Source organism: Lineus longissimus, chromosome 7 (assembly GCF_910592395.1).
Source record: "Lineus longissimus chromosome 7, tnLinLong1.2, whole genome shotgun sequence".
NCBI classification, from domain to species: domain Eukaryota; kingdom Metazoa; phylum Nemertea; class Pilidiophora; order Heteronemertea; family Lineidae; genus Lineus; species Lineus longissimus.
The window spans coordinates 12,811,819-12,834,756 of NC_088314.1; the positions used below are offsets into that span (position 1 = coordinate 12,811,819).

Sequence of the window (22,938 nt, forward strand, 5' to 3'; positions counted from 1 at the left end):
TTTAAAAAAACTAAGTTTATTAATAATAAACCTAGTTTTTTTTAAATGAAATGGCCAGGGCCATTGTGCTCACCTCATGTGGAGGAAAGATGGATAAAGAGCATGGTATTGTGTCATGTAGTGTTAGGTTTGATGTAGGTCCAAGCAATTACAATTTCCCCAAAATGGCCAATTTACAGTACATTCGACCTCTGTGACCTTGAAAAGTAGGTCAAATCAAAGAAGACCCGGGTGACACATTGAATGGTTGTTAGAATTAGATGTACCTATGATATGAAATTGGTGCCAATCGGGCAAGTAATTACTAGGAATAATGGCATTTTGAAGAATTTAGGATTTGGCCCCCTCCCTGGAGGCCAAACGGCAAATCAGATCGCACCAAACTTCGGTACCTGAGATCACCTGACCAAGGGTACATGTGTACTTAATTTGTGATCAATAGTCATTGCAGTTAAGAAACGTGCCATAGTTACGGCCTGACGGCCAATTTACGCCATTTGACCTCTGTGACCTTGATAAGAAGATCAAATTAAAAACCTGTGTGACATATACTGTATGATGGCTAGATGTAGCCATGATATCAAATTGGTGGCAATCGGGCAAGAAGTTAAGGAATAATCACATCTTCAAGGTTTTTGGATTTTGCCCCCTGGTGGTCAAGTGGTGAATCATATTGGACCAAACTTCGGTCCCTGAGATCACCTGACTAAGGGGTAAATGTGTACTAAATTTGGGATCAATAGTCATTGCAGTTTAGAAACGTGCCATCGTTACATCCTAACGGCCAATTTACAACATTTGACCTCTGTGACCTTGAAAAGTAGGTCAAATCAAAAACCCGTAAGATATGTGATGTATCCTTTCTAGGAGTACCTACCATAAAATTTTTATTGAAAACGGATCATCAATAAGAGACATATCACACTTTTTATGTTTTACGTTTTAGCCCCCTGGTGGCCAAGTCATGAACCAGACCGGACCGAAATTCAGTGTCAAAGTACCTCCGACCTAGGGGGTCATGTATACAAAGTTTCAAGTTCATAGCACAAGCAGTTAAGAAACGTGCCACACAGGATACGGACGACGACGGACGATGACGACGGACACAGGGCTATCGTATGGACTCCCTTAACGGTGAGCCAAAAATCTGGTTTATTAGAAATTTACATTTTCAAACCTCGATCCTACCGACATTGAGTTATCTGGGATGAGGTTAGGGTCTCACTAACTAGTTTACAGAGTGCAGTGCAGTGCAGCATTACAAAGCTTTCCAATGAATGAATGCGGTTATCATGATGACTAGGAACGAGGTTCAATAGTGATACCGGATTGTATGCTACATGTGCTACTGCTAGCGCAAGAATCGCACTGGCTACAGGGTAGTAGTACCATGTGGTGCCGAGGTTGCCCATCCTCGTCTCGATAACATCGCGGATTTGTGTACATGGGGAGGTAGAAAATACAAGTTTCTCGATAGAAAGTAGGTTTTTGCACGCCGTTTGTCCAGTTATTCAAAACAACCTACATTTTTACAATAAAACCAGGTTTTATTGCAAAAAACTAAGTTGTTTTGTATAGAACCAAGTTTTTTACGTAAAAAGGTAGGTTTATTCCAGTTATTGTTAATAAACCAAGATTATTACTATAAAACTAAGTTTATTACCACTGGATGAAAAACTTATATTTTAGGGAATAAAACCAAGTTTATTTGTTAAACTTAACATTTGTGGATAGAAACAAGGTTTATTAGGTAAAAAACTTGGTTTTATTAAAGAAACCCGGCTTTTTAGGAAAAAAACAAGGTTGTTTTAAAAAAAACTATATTTTTTCCAAATAAACTTAGTTTATTAGGTAAAAAACCAAGTTTTTTGAATAAATCTAGGTTTTTTTAATTACTGGACACTCCGCTTGCCATATCCGCTTGCCATACATGTCCGCTTTTTCAACGTTGGATACTTATCCATGACACGTTCAGCATCTGTTTTACGAGGAACCCTGCCATTCATGATGTTTCGTTGGAAACCAATCTGTAGGAAATGTATTTCTTCCTTGGACCATTTTATCCCAGATTTCTTTGATTTTGACACTTTAGTAATTGACTTTTCAGACAGCAAACTATCATGACCTGAGTCAGTGCTTGACTCATCATCTGATTCAGTTACGTAATGCTCATCTAAAAAAGAATCGTCTTGTGTTGTTTCTTCTGACATGTCATAATTTGTCACTTTCTTGATCTTTTATCAACAAGGGGCCATATAAAACAATACCACATACGTTATTTTCATGTTGCGCTAATCTCGTTTGTTACATCTCACAATCCTGCCCAAACAACGTATGTGTCTCACGTTGGAGGCTGGTCTGATGACATTCAAACACTTGTCTTATGAAACTCGGTTAGAAAATAGAGTAGGCTACATATATGACAAAATGGTGATGAAATTCCATTGAGAAGGCAACATGAAAAGTAAGGACCTACCGTCAAGTTCTATATCATCTAATGATTTTCCTTTGAAGTTCCGTGCTGTTCCACTCTCGATTGCCAAAAGAACTTTTGAAACCTTGGCCATTTCAATTGTTGATTTATGGAGGCGATACGAGTCCTTATGAATTTCAACAGTGTGTCCAAGGTGGTTACCCAGCCACTCGAGCTCACCAGATTTCAAGCCAAGAATCTGAAGGGAAAAAATGTGTGTAACGTTCAGTGACTCCTAGTACTAATTCACCAAACTACACCATTCACTAATGATTTTATTGCAAAAATGAAATCCTCGTGTTTGAGAGATGATGGCACCCATCACGGTTGATTGTCGCCATGCCCTGATACCGTAAGGTATATCTACTACATATTCCATTAAAATGATTTCGTAAAAGAAACGCGATGGTTTCCCACATGGATTTGCCACATGAAGTGCGCGCAACCTGCAGTGTTTTCTGCACTGTAAAGGAAACACTCCTGATTACAGGGTTTCTATTCAGTGAACACTTACTACGACATGTCAAAAACAGCACAACACGTCTGACAGATGACAAATTTAGCGCTAGGACCCGTATGTTGGTTATGGGGCCTCCTGGTGTGAGTCATGTGCTCTAATTCTCTGCGCTATGAATCAACTTAGTCGTGGGGTCTTACGTACTAGGGGAGGTTCTTAAAGTAAGGGTTATTTTCATTATGGTTCCACATAACGATTTCATTTATAAAAAATGTTCCATTACCTGGGTTACTGTAGCGGTGTACTTTCTCAACCTCGTTGTCGAAATAAGATCAGGCCTTGAACAAATAGCATCTATAGCAGACTACTGCATTACCTAATAAACATAAAAGGGGAAGAAGAAATAAGACAATCTGATTAGGGACTGAGCCAACTCTGACACTCTTGATAACTAGCAGGTGTCAGAAACATGACAGTTGATTTATATGTTTATGTTACTGGGACTAACCGACTGCATAAAACCATAGCTAGGAATGTTGCCACTTAAAAAACTAACTTTACAACTCTGACCCTAAGGTCAGCTGTCAAGTTGTGATATTGTGGCATCCATCATCTCTACGGTGGAAGCGAAACCAAGCAGTCTGTATTCCGAGATGCAGAGACTGAGGGGCTAATCCAAAGTGTCCCCATAGAAATGGCTCGGTGGTACATTCAGAGAAAGGCGAAGAAACGTAATGAGTAGGTCAAGTAGGTTTTGGCCCTTTTTTGTAGGTGCCCCTATATAGCATAAGAAACTCTATAGCAGGTATATTAACGACACCATCGCACTGGCACAGCGTAAGAAACCCTTTAAAGGTCCCCAGCGCAAAAATGTTAATTCACATGATCTCAGCATCATAAGCATTGCATTGTTGGCATCATCTCCGCCTAGTTTGGAAACATTCGGGATGGTATGGGAAAGCTAAGAATAACAGAATAACTCTATACGCATGCCAATCTAGACCCAAACGTTTTCCATTTTTAGGTATCCATATTGCAGTTCACTGTGTAATTGTTCCACCACTTTTGTTAGCGCTTTAGGGGGAACCCAAATAATAGTTTCCCCACTAAGAGGACCTCTCTCCCGGTTGTGGGGATTAAGGCAGGTCTTTATAACGAAGTGGCTTGATAATGCGGGGAAATGATGAAATGATTTGATTATTAGCCACCCGAAAATACTTTCCGGCAATTTTTTTTCAGACGGGTCTTCCCAAGATTTTACATAACACCTACCTTCCAAGGAGCTATGCATGCCAGGAACAGCAAAGAAGTATTCACCAGTTACATTGCACTCTGAGCGCTTTTCCACCAGCAGTTCCATTTGTTTTACCCACTCTGGTTTCAGCAGCAAGGGAACCTTCCTATTCCTCTTCCCGGGTAACTGAACCATGTCTAGACTGCAATGAAATGAGTATTACCATATAAAATGATGGTACACTTAACAGTCTGTCAGCTGTACTATTTTTTCGTGAACTCACAGTAGCGGCCTGTAATTGTTCTTATTGTGGTGTTTTTCTTTATCATCATTTAGCCATTTCAAAAAGATCTGATAAAAGTAGGAATTTCTGCGATGTGCCCGACGCCAAGTTCATTTACACTAAGCAAATAACAATAACTGATCAGCCAACACGCAGACTTTTAAGAAAGTTTATGCTTTCCAAATTAGTATAAAACAGTGCACTAACCTGTCCATGAGCCGCTGTTCCAATGCAGAGAGAGACATCAGTATATCTTCATTTCTTTGCTGTTTCCAATTTATTCGCTGAGTGAATCAAGAGAGCATCATTCTTGCAACTTCCCCTCCCCGACGTTTATTAAACAACGTCACAGTTGAAAAAATGACCTCGGACAATTTTCGCCACGATGTTGGCGATGGAGATTCTCGTAGTTCCTTTCCACAATCGATAACAGCTGCATTGAGAAATTCCCGCAACTTGAGAAGGTCCGCCGTAATAGGAATCAGCTCCAAGTGTTATATTTACGTTCTTTAAGGGTTTGAAGTGCGTGTGATGTACTAGTTCTGTCCATTCTGCATTGAACAACTGAAGAAAGACTTGAGCCTCCTCTGATTTAGCGGAATCCTTTGCTCTCAAGCCAATCCTGTGTTTTACTAGTGCACATTTTTTAAGCGAGTGGCCAAGATGCAAACCAAGTGACGGAATGTCCAAAAAATTAACGCCTGCCATCGTTGTTTATTTGCTTACACAACACAATTCCTTTGTGGCCCGAACTGCTGCATCAAAATGATTCCCACTGATTATATCTGACAATGAAATGTGCTTCACATGAATCTCACGGAACGTATTAAGGAACCTTCTGAGCTGACCTTCTGAGCTCTGTACCTTTGAAGATTGCCCCGGTGTCTCAGTGCTGTCAGCATTGGCATCAAGGTTGTGGCTGCAGCTCTTAAGCTTTTTCGTTACCATGGCCACATCTTCAGTCTACCTCCAGTTTAGGTACCAGTTCACTTACATATGTTTCTTTGTCTTTCAGTGTATCCTTACACTTCCAAATTAGTTCTAAGTTTTATTGCTTTCAGCATTGCAAATGCAGTCTAAAGTTTCATGTTTTTATAGGATTTGCGCAAAATGATATTTTGTCATCTCACTTATACGGGTAACATCTTTCGTCTATTCAACTTCTGTTGGTTAACTTGATCACTGTAACATAGGAGTCTGGGCTTTTGCCAATGTAGCAAGGAGGAGTGTTTATGTTCGCAACTTTCCTCCTTGATTAATTTCGTTTTTCGTACTTCCCCAGTTCAAGTTAAGAGTCAGCACGAGGTAATTAGTTTACTTTTTGCTTATAGCACCCTCAGGGTATATCTTGATTGATTGACATTATTTCCTTTATGAGTAATTAAGGTTTTAGTGATGCCAATGATAAGCATCTTCAACTTATGGCTGACCTACATTGTAGATACGCCCCCTTGGCTGGACCAGGATCTTGGTCTCAGAATCAATTCATGTTATGTATGTTTAATTCCATTCAAAGTGGGCCCAAACGGTCTTGACCATTTCTAGATGTGTATCATTAAGTTTCGTCTTATTTAATTGGGATTTGTGCTAGTTTATGAGCCTGTAAGAGTACAGGGTCTAGCCACAGGTAATTCGTCTCGCTTAGTCCAGATGGCAGCACTATACAGGACATGATTGTTTTTGATACTTACCATCATAAGGACAAACTATATTTAGCATCAAGATGTTAGATATCTTGGTTCAGAGTATTCTTGTTCATTTCTCATCTTATACTGAAATGTAAGACCTTTCTTCGTTTGTATATTACAGTTTTTTACGGCACTTATTGGCACTGAATAAAGACCAAGTCAATGTGGCAGTTAATAATAGAAATTCTCGTCGTTAGCCTGATTCTTGAGCAGTGGGATTTACAGTAAAAAACTCTGACCTTCAACAAAGGCTAGAGAATCGACAACGTGGAAGTGCAAGAAGCTGTATATCCGGGCCTACCGACAGCCACGCTTTGACGCGTTGATACTTCGTTGAAAACCATAATGTTATGGACTCTACTTGTAGCTTATGCTGCACTCGTAAGCCAAGGCTTAGTTAGGAGCTTCTATATATCGTCTGTGCTTCTGCACTCGCATCGAATTTCGGATATCGAAACCATTCGTGTTTTTTAGAAGTCACCTGAGGTTTACCCGTGACTCAACCAGTCTTCATCGGACTGTGATGCAGGACATTGCCTGCTGATTGTATTGTGACGCCAGACACCGTCTGCTGATTGTTCCTGTGATGCTGAACACTGTCTGCTGATTGTTCCCGTGATGCTGAACATTGTCTGCTGATTGTTCCCGTGATGCTGAACACTGTCTGATGGCCATTGTTTCCATGGTTATCGAGACTTCCATGAACATTCGTGATTTTGACAATTGTGCATTGTTGTGTTTCTCATATTATTTCGGCTCAGATGTAGGCCTATATGTATCTTTCGATGCTACCGGTACTGCATTTGCAATCTGAAGCACCTCAAACCCTCAAATTAATTCTTCAGCTTACACTAGTTACAGCTTTAGCCACGCTTCATACCCAGTGATCACCTATCTTTGGTTTTATGAGCAGTTTTTTGATTTCGCCATTTGGTCACGTAGTCATTCGGGGCAGACATTCGTTTAAATCGTTCGTGATATAGAGAATTTGGTTTAATTCTTAAACTTAGAATATTTCAGAACAGCCTGTAAATCTGCCCAAAGACCGTGATAATGGCCAGCACAGAAGACAAGACTGCAACCCCCATCGATCAAGGAAGCCGGTTACTGGAGTTACAAGGTAAGATTGAATCTTTCACTCTTTCCATTGAAGCTGAAACCGACCCAGAGAAACTAGAGACGTTGAAGGCACAACAAGACCAGCACAAGAGAGAGATGCAGGCACTCATGGATCCTGGGACACGTGCCAAACCGGTTAAAGAGACAACCGTCGAACCAGATGAAGAGGCTGATGATCCACTCGACCTGAGAAGATCAACCAGACCAAGGAAACTCACAGAGAAGACCAGGCAAAGCAAAGAGCAAGACCTGACCAAGACATTTTGGAAAGCACACAATCATTGTCTTTCCATCACAGACACTGTAGCAAGAGATCTTACTTCAGCCCACTCCCCATCTGATTTGGAGGATTTGGTAAGTAAGCTTGAAAGAGAACACCAGAGTTTAAATGGTGCTTATGGAGAATTGCGTAATGTTTGCGCGAGCTCACCCCCTTCAGAAATTAGACGGGGTACTGATAAACTTTCAGCTAAAATAGATAAACTTGTAGGACGGGCTCAAGCCTTAGCGGCCAGGCCTAGTAGTCGCAAATCGCGTTCTCATATTTCAGTCGGAGGATCAGCCTCGCGCCACTCAAACACGGCAAGCGTGAAAAGAGAATTGGAAGCAAAGGCTGCTGCCTTGCAGGTTGCCCTCCTCAGAGAGGAGAGAGAAGACGAGCTCCAAAGACTGGCAATCGCTGAGGAGACGAGAAGGGCATTAAGAGAAGCAGAGCTAGCTGCTGATCAGCTACGCAGAGATGCCGAAGAGAAGGCCAGAAGATCAGAGGTGGAGGCTGAAATGGCAAGAAGAAGAAGAGAACTCCTAAGAAAGGAAATGGCAGAAGAGCTTCGCCGGGAACAAGCTATGGCATTGAGAGATGCAGAAGAGGAATCGCTGTTTGAGACCTGCTCCCACTCACCCTCAGCCAGACATGCCGTGATGCTACCCCCCAGGATCTCACCTGCCGAGGTTCTCCCCGCCTTACCTGCACGAAACGTGACTCAAATTTCACCAGCGCCAGCGTGGCACACAGAGCCACTAATCCATCATAACCTTCGGCCCCAAGCATCTCCATGGTACCCACCAGCAGAGAACAGCAAACCATCTCGTCCCCTTGTGAATCCTGAGGATACCAAGACTGAAGCCACACCACAACCCACGGCCCCGAGGAATGACATTGAGGTCCTCATCAAGACTCTGGCAGCCTCAGTCAACCTGGGACGCCTTCCCGTCCCGGAACCTACAGTCTTCCATGGGGACGCTCTGATGTTCCCAGATTGGTCAGCATCATTCACAGCGTTGATCGACAACAGAGGTGTGCCACCCCAAGAAAGAATCCATTTTCTGAAGAAATACCTCGGTGGACCAGCCAGAGAAGCGGTAAGTGGTTGCTTCCTATTAAGGAGCCAAAATGCTTACGAAGAAGCCAAATCGACTTTAGAAAAGAGGTACGGTCATCCCTTCGCGATGATCGAGGCCTTCAGAGAGAAACTTGACTCGAGGCCCAAAATCGGATCACGGGACAGCAAAGCCTTGAGGCAGTATTCTGATTTCCTAAAACAGTGTAAAATCGCTATGATGGACATTAAAGGTTTAGAAATCCTTAACGACCCCCGTGAAAACCGGAAGATGCTGCTCAAACTTCCAGAATGGATGATACCCAGATGGGGCAGAATAGCGTCCAAGGAAAATGCAACATCAGGAAATTTTCCCCCGTTCAAGGACTTTGCAAATTTCGTCGCGATGGAAGCCGAGATCGCTTGCGACCCAATCACGTCCCTGGGATCACTAAAGAGCCCATCTGATCGAGACAAGGCACAGATACAGACAAGCCCCACAAAGCGCCATGCAGGGACACGTACCCTGGCGACAGATGCGAGGGAAAAATACCCCCCTTCGTCCAAGTCCCCATGTCTGTTCTGCAAAGGAGAAAATCATGGTGTCCAGGATTGTAGAACCCTAGGACTGAAACCAATGGCAGAGAGGCAGGAGTTTGTCAAAAAAGGCGGTCTCTGCTTCGGATGCCTCCAGCATGGACACATGTCCAAGAGATGCCCAAGACGGAGCACCTGTAAAAGGTGTAACCATAACCACCCAACTTGTCTTCACAGTGAGGAAAAAATTTCTTCCTCTGCGGGGACTCAAAGTACCACCGTCATACTACCAGAGGCCTAGAAAGGGAGCTTGGTATAGAGGTAAGAATACTTATCTGCATAAGATTGTTTACCTACAAGACGGGCTAAATAGCCAAGACATCATGTATTAAAGGGTGCGTATATCTATCATTATCTAGTCACCTGACTGTTTAGAATAGCTTTCGAAATGACGTTAAAGTCATCAGCGTATATACCCGCGTATATACGCCTTTTTGTTTTAATTGATAAATCTTCATGACTTGGTTCTTTTATAAATTTTGTTCATAAAATCATAGGTGATTTTGGGCGGGACTGTGGCTGCAGCTCTTATGCTTTTTCGTTACCATGGCCACATCTTCAGTCTACCTCCAGTTTAGGTACCTGTTCACTTACATATGTTTCTTTGTCTTTCAGTGTATCCTTACACTTCCAAATTAGTTCTAAGTTTTATTGCTTTCAGCATTGCAAATGCAGTCTAAAGTTTCATGTTTTTATAGGATTTGCGCAAAATGATATTTTGTCATCTCACTTATACGGGTAACATCTTTCGTCTATTCAACTTCTGTTGGTTAACTTGATCACTGTAACATAGGAGTCTGGGCTTTTGCCAATGTAGCAAGGAGGAGTGTTTATGTTCGCAACTTTCCTCCTTGATTAATTTCGTTTTTCGTACTTCCCCAGTTCAAGTTAAGAGTCAGCACGAGGTAATTAGTTTACTTTTTGCTTATAGCACCCTCAGGGTATATCTTGATTGATTGACATTATTTCCTTTATGAGTAATTAAGGTTTTAGTGATGCCAATGATAAGCATCTTCAACTTATGGCTGACCTACATTGTAGATACGCCCCCTTGGCTGGACCAGGATCTTGGTCTCAGAATCAATTCATGTTATGTATGTTTAATTCAATTCAAAGTGGGCCCAAATGGTCTTGACCATTTCTAGATGTGTATCATTAAGTTTCGTCTTATTTAATTGGGATTTGTGCTAGTTTATGAGCCTGTAAGAGTACAGGGTCTAGCCACAGGTAATTCGTCTCGCTTAGTCCAGATGGCAGCACTATACAGGACATGATTGTTTTTGATACTTACCATCATAAGGACAAACTATATTTAGCATCAAGATGTTAGATATCTTGGTTCAGAGTATTCTTGTTCATTTCTCATCTTATACTGAAATGTAAGACCTTTCTTCGTTTGTATATTACAGTTTTTTACGGCACTTATTGGCACTGAATAAATGACAAATCTTCGCCTTCAACTCGCCACAGTAATAACAGGCCTGCCGCTTATTGTAGATTCTGGAGCCATCTGCCTTGTTTTGATAAACACCGACAATGACTGTAAAGAGAAATTAGAACTTTTTGAATAAAATCGAAAGCCAGTTACCTGAAGCTTTGCCATCGCCTTGTAATGGCAGCTTCACCGCTAATACGCGAGATAGAATACACAATGTGCAGTGATCTCGATAACTTAACACGACCATTTTTTGTCTGGCTAATGCTATAATGCGCATGTTTATCATATTCAACAAATTTGCAGTGTTACAAATTACTGGAGTTGCCTTGGCACTCTGCAGGATGCTAAATCGACCACCCCACTCGATTTGCAGGATATAAATGCCGTCGAATTAAACCCTGGTGTTTTATATTTTTCTTTGTTTGGTCAGAAAAAGACAAATAATGCGCACAAACCTGATGGGTATTTTAATGTTATTGACTTGAGGTTCCTTTTCTTTTCTTTTGTCATTTCGTTTGACACCCCTGCTTGGTCCCTTAAACTGTCTCCCTTGTCCATAGGCTGTACATCAACTCCCTCTTCCACGTTCTTTTGATCGACTCCTTTTTCTACAAGCTCTCTGTGGACTCTCTTGTTTGGGTTGACCTACCTCATCTTTCGTATAACCTGGGTTAACATCCTAAAGATAGAGAAGGACGGGAAAAAAGAAGACTTCTTATGTTATTCAAAGAAAAATTATTCTTACGGGCCCATGCGATTATTTGCCTGATCATCAGCTGATACTAAGGCACAATTACTCAAAACGGGTTTTAGTTCATGATGATATTTTGTTTGAGGTCAATGGAGATAAGCATTGCAGTGGGATATAGCTTTTATCAGCATACTGAAAATTAGTCAATGGGCAATACTGTAGCCAAGTCTGATATTAACAAAACTAGCCGGGATGCATTCTAAACGTCGCTTTACCCGGCCGATTTCGTGTGACACCGCCTCACATTCAGTTTTTTTTCACTTTCGCGCTATGTGCTTTCCCCATCTACCAAAATTGATACATCTAACCCAATGCAACATGCATAGGCCTACACACAAAAGTCTTCTAACACGGTAGGCCTACAGACGCTCGCACAAAAAATTCTCAGTGGCCTAATTTTCCTGCAGCATTCTGGTGGAATGAGTCATCAACAGATATTGGCCTCTCCTGGTAACATTAACCCTAACAACCAGATTGGGACATTTCTGAAAATAAAGCCTTTACAAGACATCTATGGCCTGTATACACGTTATAAGAAATTAAGTACAGTAGGCTATAATTAGAGAGGTTAAGATCTAGTACGTTAAAGGTAACGGTAACGTTAATGACTTCATAATGACGTCTTAGCCCACCAGTCTGAAAAAGTGCAGGTGGCCAGTGACGTCATAATGACGTTTTTAACGTTACCATTATCGCTAACATGCGAAATCTTAACCTCGCTAATATACATACATATTGTGAGCTGCCTAGCTGTTTCTATTGTAAACCTAACTTGAAATGAATTGCGAGAGACTTCTTCAACAGCGCATATTTGATTCGGCCCTGTAGATTACACCGCGAATCTTTCTGGAGTCCGCTTTTGCTGTATAGTGGTTAAATGCAATAACTTAATTTCTTCTTATTTTTTTTCCTACCACTTCCGGCCAAAAGTGTTGAAAGAAAAAGCAACTTCTGTCATGCCATAGGCCTACCAATACAACAGCCAGTTTTCAGAAGTAGGCTAGTGTTGCAAAAACACAATATTTTCTACAACAACCATCTCAAGCCTGGCCTAAAGCGTGAAACCAAAGCGTGAAACTAGCCTTTGATAGTCCTACAGATTGCGGCGTTTGCACATTCCCAAAAAGCAACTTCTGTCACGATGAGCCATATGCCTACCAATGCAACAGTCAGTTTTCAGAAGTAGGCTAGTGTTGCAAAATTAGAATAGGGAGGTTAAGAACTCGAACGATAAACGACAATGTTAACGACAATGACGTCATTACGATTCTCGTGAATAAATAGCATTTGTTGGGTTAAGAAGCATTGAATTTCCCGGAAACGTAAAATGTTCATTAGGATGAAACTGATCCGAGGTAGGAAAGACCAGGACGAGGCCTTTTTACTGACTTATATACCGGTAATGCCTTGATGTGACTTGTAATGATAATATTGAAACGTGCTTGAACATCTCTTGGCCTATCAGCGCCTATTGTGCACGGCTATTTAATGAATTACCTCATCAATTATAGACATGAAGATGTGCATGATCAAGCGGTCCGGGTCGACAGGGTTTCATTTCGGTTACGATTATCTTACACGGAGAAGTTTGTTACTTTATGGATTACATCATGTGTGTGAAAGCACAACTCATAATCAAAAAAATGATTGTAACACATGTTTGCATGCTGCAGTGGGACCTACACATGTATTTATCTTTGTGAGATGCTATAAACATTGGTAGTCAAGATAGTGTTGGTTCTGATTTTTGAGCTGAGATGTGAGAGACCCTTATTGGCAACATCAGCATTTATCTTGCCTAGTTGCTGCCTATTAAGTCCCTTCAATGATTTAAAGTTGGTACCTACTTCCAAAAATGGAGCTGGTAAAAACTTCTGGGCTCAATGAGCATGAGAGTTAATGCCAACGTTAGCGCTAATGCTGGCTTTTAAAAACCTTCACTTATGTAACATGTGAATATCATTGATTTGGAAAAATTGTGTCTCGCTAACATTATTCTGGATTTTAATACCATTTGAACTGATACCACTCTCATATAAGTGATTTTAAAGCCAGCGTTAGCGCTAACGTTAGCATTAACTCTACGCTCATTGAGCAACCGGGCCCTGTGTTCAGATACCATGATAAGACATTCTACTATTTTCTGATAAAAATGTCCAAAAAGGCCTGAAGCAAAAGTAGGAAACCAACTTCACCCCCTCCGCCCCCGGCGTGTTCAAACCCAGTCGGAATAGAGGAAGAATTTGGGAAACACTAAAATATCATGATAAGGAAAACCCTGACAGATGTTATGCTGGCTCTGGTATACTACACAGTGCTCATTCCACTCTGATCGAGGCCTCTATATGAAAGGCTTGACAAACTAATGATAAAAAATCCAACACAACACAACATGTAACAGGCTGCATTGGGTTAATCTCAGTGCTGAGGATTCAATGCAACACTAAAATGCATTACAAGCAGAGCCAACTGCTACGAAAGCAGGAAAAGTTTATCATCTTGTCTGTTGTGAGCACTTGTGATAGCCGGGATCTGGTCTGATAAGTAGGCTGTCAGTCAGTGGAATTCTAAATCTAGTAACCTTTCCAGAAGGAGCTTTGGCCACCTTCTTTGGGTGACTGTAATCATAACAATGTCTGCACTAGGCTCACAAAAGGTGCATCGTAGGCCTGTGGTCTATAAATATAATGACCTTCTGAACCAAACGACATTTATTCATCATTGAAACGGTAGACGATTTGGAAGATAACGCCATTGTCGTTACCGTTGTAGTTTATCGTTCGAGTTCTTAACCTCCCTATTATTTTCTACAACAACCATCTCAAGCCTGGCCTAAAGCGTTAAACCAAGGCTTGAAACCAAAGCATGAAACTAGCCTTTGATATCCTACAGATTGCGGCGTTTGCACATTCCCTGCCAATATTGCGATAAATTTTCAATTGGGTAGGCCTACTGTATAGTGCTGCGCACTATATCACTATTTATTGAACAATCACTTCACGTGAAATCATGAACCGCTGTAAATAACTTCTTTGTATTTAAATATTGTTTCATGTTGCGAATGAGTGAGGGCTCTCAACAAGGACTTACAGTTAAAAGGCCTTCGACCTTAATTGATGATATAAAAGTTGTTGTTAATATTTACTTAGAATCCTTCTCATACCCCTCGCTTGTTTGCGTGTCATGAAGCAGTATAGTCATGTTGCATGCTACCATTAGGCCATTTATTCGCTTTTCGGGCTTCATTTCATCCTAGTCAAAACATTACTCACCTTAGCAGGTGCACTATTACATAAGTGAGATTAACAAATTTCTATTAAAAGAACAAAATCACCGTCACAGCATATTTCATCATGCTAAGGAATGCATTTCTTGAAACCATGACTAATATATTGGTTGAGTAATATCTATGCAAGTTTTGAATTGAGCAATATCTAGAAATACTGATATATGTTATTAGGCGAAATAAAGCTGTGAGAAACAGTTATTATATCTTTTATGTGAGATACGTTTTGTAACAACAACTAGTACTGTATCTAATATCACTGTATAACATGTCATAATTTGCCTTTAAGATAAATATTTATCTGTTAGGAAATACCATAAAATATGTACCAATCATTGTGAAATACAATGAGTCATTTAATGCAATCCCAGGGAGATCACCTCAAAAAGCCAGTTCAAACCAGAAATAGGTATACATCTGACGAGTAAATTGACTAAAATTGCACATCTAAATTCTTGGAAAAACAGGTAAATTACTGAACTAAAACGGGTATATAAAGGGAACATTAGTTGCTTGAACGGGAGACACTTAGAAGAGGATCTCAGTCGAGACACAAAGGGTCAGAGTCACTGACAGGCTAAATGCCCCCCCCCCCCCCGATTTCCCGTATTTCTCATATTTCGGATAACCTAAAATCTTTCCATTCCACTCGAAGAAAATACATGTAAGTTTGCCGATTTACTACATCATAATTATCATTCTTGCATTGATACGTACCTAATTAGCCACCATCTTGATTACTATTACTCCTGGCTTTGAAGTGATCTCCCATGGTTTACGAACGGAAATTACTTATGATAAGACATAATTACTATTACGTACAGTTTCATACCTGCTGATTTCAACAAACTTCTAGCGGTATTCAGCCCAAATCATCTTTAGGCCTTTATATTTCATCCTCCTCCTACTATTGTAAATTCTCCTCAATAAAATTATAAAGCATATTTTAATCTTAGCTTGATAATATCGTGTGCTATACTAACAACCTTTTGCATAAATTGATTCCTAGCAAAGAGGTACGATTCTTGCAGGCGCCCCTTTCTGCTACAGTGTAGAGCTTGTGCTTTACCTTTCATTCTCATTATCAATGAAGTTGAATTCTTCATCAGAGACCTCCTCGCTGCTGATGTCGCTCTCCGCTGGTTCATAGCTCTTGTCAAGGGGATCAACCGTATCATCAAGAGATTCATCATCAGACGATTCTGACCCAGGTCCATCCTCCATTTCATTTGACGCTGATGGCACGGCTTGAGGGCAATTTCCTGTGGCTATGTTTGGAAGGTGGGTGAGGGTCAGTTCCAGTTGGTGTTCCTGTAAAATTCAATATACATGTAGCATTAGAACATCCAATATCATATCGATTTCATGTTAAAACTAATCGGATAGATTCTTGACAGTGAGACAACATGCAGATGCTGTGAAAATTTCCTGTGTTCAGTTCCAACATATTTGTGACCCACCACGACAAAATGAGTCGCATGTCGCACAGAAGATGAGCCTAAAATGACACCAGGACATAATAGAAGAAATTGATATGCTCCGATTTTACAAAAGGCAGACAATGGTGAAATGAACAACCAGTCTGTCTCAACCTGTCAAGCTCAGAGCGACATGCGACCTGTTTTGTCATGGCGGGTCACATTTGTGACAGACTGCAAATGGTATCAGGCTGTTTCGCTACATTGCCAGTTCGCTACAAGTCGTTTCGCTACATGTGGCAGTCGTTTCGCTACATGGTAGGTCGTTTCGCTACATGGGTGGAGTCGTTTCGCTACATGATGGGTATGGTCGTTTCGCTACATGGAGGACGTTTCGCTACATGGGTGGAGTCATTTCGCTACATGGATGTAGTCATTATTTTTACTCTATTTTACCCTACTATAATTCCCGGTGGTGACTACAAATTTATTATAGCACAGTTTGCCGGTAAAAAAACTTATACGGTTTGATGGCGCGCAAGGGGTTCTTGTCGTCCTGGCCTGGGTTAGGCCACATAAAAAAAAGAGTTGGTGATCGTCCCCGCCCGCCCCTACGAAAAACGCCCGGCCCCATTTTTTGTTAAAATCCTAAAAAAGTTGGTATAATGTTCTCTGCTATAGGGTCAGAATTGCATGGTTGGAATCATGGTTGCGCTTCAAAGACGTATCTTTAAGGCATGGGACGATTACAGCGACGGGGAGATAACGACAGAACAGTTGTTGAGAGTTTGTTCGCACTTGAATCATCCTCGGCACCCAGTGGTTTTCCATATGCTCCAGCTCTCGCTATTACAAACTTGTATGGGACGTAGGAGTATCAAAAACCTGAAGCTCAGGATGCACTTGAATGGACCAGTAACCTCATAGACATCCATTTGCGTTGGCTCGCTCAATTACGTACTTATTATTGATTGACAGGGGTCATTCAACCGCACTTAAACGCATATTTGGAGGTCTTTGCAAGGCCTTCGCGTTGGCTCGCTCAACCGTCTGTATCCGTGTATACGTACTTATTATTGATTGACAGGGGTCATTCAAACGCACTCCAACGCAGATTTGGAGGCCTTTGCAAGGCCTTCGCGTTGGCTCCCATGTAGCGAAACGTCCTCCATGAAGCGAAACCACCATACCCATCATGTAGCGAAACGACTCCACCCATGTAGCGAAACGACCTACCATGTAGCGAAACGACCGCCACATGTAGCAAAACGACTTGTAGCGAACTGGCAATGTAGCGAAACGACAGTAATTCCTGCAAATCACTCCATGAGGCTGTCAGATCCAACAAAGGAGTCTCAGAAAAGAGGTTGAGAATAGAAATTGTTGTGCTGTCGGCAGCCATGATGAGGGCAGATAAGATACAAACAAGAAATCAGAAGGAGTCGTTGATTTCGCCATAGATGACCTACATACGGGACTTTTATTGAGAACAGTAATAAACATTCATAAGGACAGGTGGCAGCACCATACAGTATTACAGAACTTAAAGGGAAGATATCAACATACTCTGACAACACCCCCACTTGATTGAATCTTCCTAAAGCTAAATCAAACAAGTTACCACCCAGCAAAGTGTATTATTTTAGGCAAAATAAACCAATGGTGTTCTCAAATAGAAACATCAATCAATGTTTTATGTAATGGCATTTTTTTTAATCTAAACATCTAAAAAACTACTAATCTAGCCTCACATTTTGTAAATACCGTAGTGAGCAAATGATATACAAGGACCAAGCTTGATTGTCTTTCAGGACGGCTAATCTTGCCAAGGAAATTCATACCCTCCACCAAGTCCGGGAGTTTTGACATATGTTCAAATTTACAGTGGCCGAGGATCTCGTGCCATCCCTTGATGTCCCGCGCGACGCACACAGAATCAGTTATGGATGAAATTTCATCATGAGAGTGATCATGAGTACTCAAATGGTACAATCTTCCATGCTTGACAATGTCAAAAACAGTTCCACTTCTGTGAATCAGTTCTGCTTTGTTGTTGTGAAATAGCACCTGGGCCCCTCCCTCGCTTGCTGCGTTTACAGAGAAAATGTCCTGTGGGTAGGATGGTATATACAGCGCATTTTTCAACACCACGTTAGACTGATTTCCATCCCTGTCCATCAGGGTGACCGCTGCGTCACCGCGCTTCTGCGCAACATTATTCGATTTGGACCCATTAGCGAGTTCAATGTGATGTTTCTCTGGCACAAACGTGTTGTCAAAACGTACAAAACGCGACTCATCCGTGACGATATGTGTCGTTGCTCCACAATCTACGAGTAGAGCATCATTCTTTAGCTCACAACTGCCAACATGATCTATTGCTCGAAACGCGAAGGAAAATTCATTGTCTTCCGGCGAGGTGTGGTCAGCTACATGCTTGACCTTATCGTTCTTTTTCTTTTTATGGCAATTTCTGTCATTGTGCGTGCCCGATTTGCAATGTGAGCACCACTTCGAGCTTTTCCCAGCGCTTTCGGAATTGGGGCACTTCCGGGAGATGTGCCCCACTTTACTGCAATTGTAGCATGTCACATCACTACCTGTTTTCGAATAAGACTCGTGTGTCTGTTTCGAATATCGTTTACCATGTCCATAGGCAGCTTTCATTACGGTGTCTTCACCACCTGTAGTACTCCTTGCCTTCTCTGCATCTTCAAAACTACGCAGTGCAGCCATAAACTCAGTGAACGTCTGGTTTTTGTCCGCCTGTGTAATCACAACAACGAACGGCTTATACGAATCTGGCAGTCCCTTTAACACCATGGCAATCACCAGACTGTCAGCTACTTTTTCTCCTGCATTATTTAGTGCCCAGGATGCATTCTCTGCACGAATAACATAGTCTGTGATTGTCTCGTTTGGCTGCTTTACCAGGGAAGTGAGCTCTGTGTAAAGCGCAATCACTCTGGGCTTGCCAGAGCCGGCCTTATGTGTCCTCAGGATCTTAAGGGCTTTCCTGCCATCATCAGCAGCATCTCGCATTACCAAGCTCAAACTTTTATCGTCTAAGAACTGGATTAGTTCTGCATAGGCTACTTCGTTTTTCCCCCTACCGTCCTCGTCCGCGGGATCGTCCCGGGCGGTGATAATGGCCTTTTTGGAGCTTAAGATAACCGAGGAATTTCACCTCCCATTGTTCATACTTGCGTTCATCCCCATCGAAACAAAGCCTAGCAAAGCGTGATCGGGTCTGCGGAGTGGAATCGTGCAGTGTCCCATAACCTGTTGTGCTGTCGGCAGCCATGATGAGGGCAGATAAGATACAAACAAGAAATCAGAAGGAGTCGTTGATTTCGCCATAGATGACCTACATACGGGACTTTTATTGAGAACAGTAATAAACATTCATAAGGTATCAACATACTCTGACAGTGACAACAGAAATAAGTGGTATCAGAGAAGCCATTGAAAGAAAGGATATAGAGAAATTCAAATGGATCAATGGAAAAGAACAGCTGGCAGATGTATTAACAAAGAAAGGAGCATCAGCAAACCGGTTACTGAAAGTATAAGAAAGCGGAAAATTGGACATTTGAAAAGTTTATCATTACTTACTGGCATTGGTTGTATTCCACTCATACAGTCACTCCATATGATGGGCCGGCCCAGGTTTCTTGCTTGTGATCATTCTTTGTCATATGTACTGGTATAGTTTATCCTCTAGATAATATGTCCTCCCGACTCCATCTGTTCTCCATGAACAACTCTTCTCAACTCCCTTAAAATTCCCTCCTCCCAAAAGTACACACAGATCTGTGATGTCATCACTACATGAGCACAATGTCATTATTTGTGTGTAAGTGGTCTGCTAGTTAAAGTTAACATATTATCTAGATATAGACGGAGATCTTTCACAGTTTGTCTTTTTCATTTCTCTGAAAACATCATTTCATAAAAGCTTTACCTGATGAGGAAACATTTGGCTTGACATCAATGATGGAAGGTAATGACATCAATGATGGAAATGCTGCACACCTTTTCATCTGTTTGTGTTCCTGAATATAAAAACAAAAAGTTTCTCTCTCAGTTCCCTATTAAATTCTATTGTGTTCAATTTGGCAAAAGCTACTTGTTGTTTATGGAGTCGCCCTGTTTTATGACCAACATTAGTATATTATGCTTTAAAAATACTTACCTATTGAGACTGTCACCTTGGTCTTTGGTTTTTCATAATTCGTCTGCACACTCATCAGACGATGCTTTGGTCGCCGAATTCGCCTATTCACTTGGGTGAATTGACTTTTGGTCTGACAAGGCTGAAAAGGTGGAGTAAAGAGCTCAAATAAAAACCATTGCCAACACTTTGTTTCATGAATTCAACTTTTTGCTATGCATAAGTCAAGTCTAGTTACATGGCGGCTTGTTGTAAATTCTGTTCCGAAATATTGAGTAAAAGAGACAAAATGTTTTCTTTCACCTGGAACAGTGGAAGGCAATGATGATGGGGGAAATTTTTACTGTTCCATCCAGAGTAGTGTCAGCTTGTTAGTTCGATTCTCAACTCACCACAGATTCCTGACCACCATCTTCATCATCACTGACATCAGCTTCGATAGCAGCTTGGAAATCCATGGCTTCCTTCCAAGCACCAGCAGCATCCACGTCCTATGTAATTGTAAAAAGAATGTAATTATTGCCAGTGATTGTCCCACATGTCAGTCTACCCCTGATTATCTCGTCTTATATTGTCTAGCTGCTCTATGCATCCGTAAGGAAGTAAGGAAATGTATGGGCCTTATACTGTCATGACTGTTACGGTGTGATGCTTCATATACATAGGTATGGCGCGCGGAAGCGATCACTATTAATATAAGCGTTAAACACTTGTCTCCTTTCGTGATTTGTGTTCAACACAAATCATTCTTGATTGATGACAGGTTGGTTATCCGGCGACCAATCAAATGCCCTCTTACATTCTTTCATTACGGATGAGTCACGTGACTTGTCCTGCGTGAGCGCCATACGCTGGTCAGATACGACGCGGAGATTTTGACATGACGAAGTTTTTTGTTGCCTTCTTTGTAATTTTTTCCCTGGCAAACTGCGCTGAAGGGCCTCCACCGCCCGAGAGATACAATATTCTTAGCTTTTTGGATGTATGCAGAAATGTTGTTCAGGACGTGGGTAGGTACTTGCACCAGGACATGGATACAAATCAAGTGACGATTGCGGTGCAACGACTGGAAGGTGTCCGGACAAATTTATTTCGTGCGGCACACGAGTGGCCGCAAATCGGAGAACTAGCGGATATTATACAAACTATGCTGAGACAACTGGAAACGTTTGAAATTAATAGGTGAGTGGTTTATCTGTCGTACGCTTGTATCCTAACTGTCTCCATTAGGCTATTATATATGCCATGCACCCTGGGGCCTATTTTTCCGGCACGTCAAATCCATGCACTGGTAGCATAGGGCTATCCGGCCCCGTGCATGGCCACATTGTATTGTACTCGGATTGCTTTATAAGACTAATGCAACTTCCAAGACATTTTGAAAAGTGATGAGGCTCTTTTTGGCTCTCCTGTCTGAGAGGTGAGCTTTGCATCCCCCCCCCCCCCAATTTAATGGAAATTTTGCATAAATTTTAAAACTCAAAAATATGCAAAGGGTTTAATCACGAAATCAAAATCAAAACTAACCTCACCAAAACTAATTATTTTCCTATACCTGAAATCTGCTCTCAAATAATAATAATCGTAGACTCAACCACACTCAAATTACAATGCTTATAATCTGATAAAGCTATAATCTCCTGCATCCTGTTATCAAGTTGTCTAGAAGAGACCCTGACTGATGTTATGTAATAACATAGTCATTTCAGACATCCAGACCACCTGGAAACACAAGACTAAAGCTTACTTTACCACCATCAAAGAGCTTTACAGTATCCAGTTATGATATATGAACATTTCAATCTAAAGCACACAACAACTTTGGTGGCAAATATCAACACATTAGATCAAACAACTTAACCAATCATCCAAATATCCATCTAATCATCTGTACATTTCTAAATGTTCATCGCCCTAGTAAAACACTTTTCAACGCCTTTCTTCGGAATAAACAAAGTCTTTATATTCTTCGAGTATTTCTCTTACAAGGGTTAAAATCTATATTGCCTCTAGGGCTTTGCTTTTTGGCTCACCGTAAGGGGAGTCTATACGATAGCGCTGTGTCCGTCGTCGTCGTCGTCGTCGTCGTATCCTAACAGTGGCACGTTTCTTAACTGCTAGGGCTATGAACTTGAAACTTTGTACACAGAATGCCCTAGGTCAGCTGACCTCTGACACTGATTTTCGGTCCGATCTGATTCTCTGTTTGGCCACCAGGGGGCCAAATGTCGATATCTAAAAAGTGTGATATCTCGCTTATTAGTGACTTGTTTTCGATAAAACTTTTGTTGTAGGTACTCATAGCAAATATACATCTTATATTATACGGGTTTTTAATTTGACCTTGTTTTCAAGGTCACAGAGGTCATATGGCGTAAATTGGCCATTAGAGTGTAAACTATGGCACGTTTCTTAACCACTAAAGCTATGAACTTGAAACTTGGTACATATAACCCCCTATATCACATAGCCTCTGGTGCTGAATTTCAGTTTGATCTGATTCTCAACTTTGCCACCAGGGGGCCAAAAGTGGATATCTGAAAAGTGTGATATCTCGCTTATAAGTGACTTGTTTTCGATAAAATTTTTATGGTAGGTACTCTTAGGAAGAATACATCACATGTCTTACGGGTTTTCAATTTGACCTACTTTTCAAGGTCACACTCACAGAGGTCATATGGCGTAAATTGGCCGTTAGAGT

General features: G+C 41.4%; 1 protein-coding gene and 1 long non-coding RNA gene across 2 annotated transcripts; one reads left to right on the forward strand and one right to left on the reverse strand.

The window, feature by feature from the left end:
• Positions 1 to 2,482: 2,482 nt before the first annotated feature.
• On the reverse strand, positions 2,483 to 4,730 carry LOC135491162 (uncharacterized). The gene is made up of 4 exons (XR_010447781.1): positions 4,655 to 4,730; positions 4,203 to 4,366; positions 3,214 to 3,306; positions 2,483 to 2,672 (listed from the first exon to the last, which is right to left on the reverse strand). It is a non-coding gene; the product is annotated as an uncharacterized LOC135491162 (long non-coding RNA).
• A 2,620-nt stretch (positions 4,731 to 7,350) lies between these two features.
• On the forward strand, positions 7,351 to 10,661 carry LOC135490881 (uncharacterized). Its single transcript, XM_064776452.1, has 2 exons — positions 7,351 to 10,075; positions 10,580 to 10,661. Exon 1 carries the CDS (start codon positions 7,351 to 7,353, stop codon positions 9,409 to 9,411), a length of 2,061 nt encoding a protein of 686 aa, XP_064632522.1. The 3' UTR covers positions 9,412 to 10,075; positions 10,580 to 10,661.
• Positions 10,662 to 22,938: the final 12,277 nt, after the last annotated feature.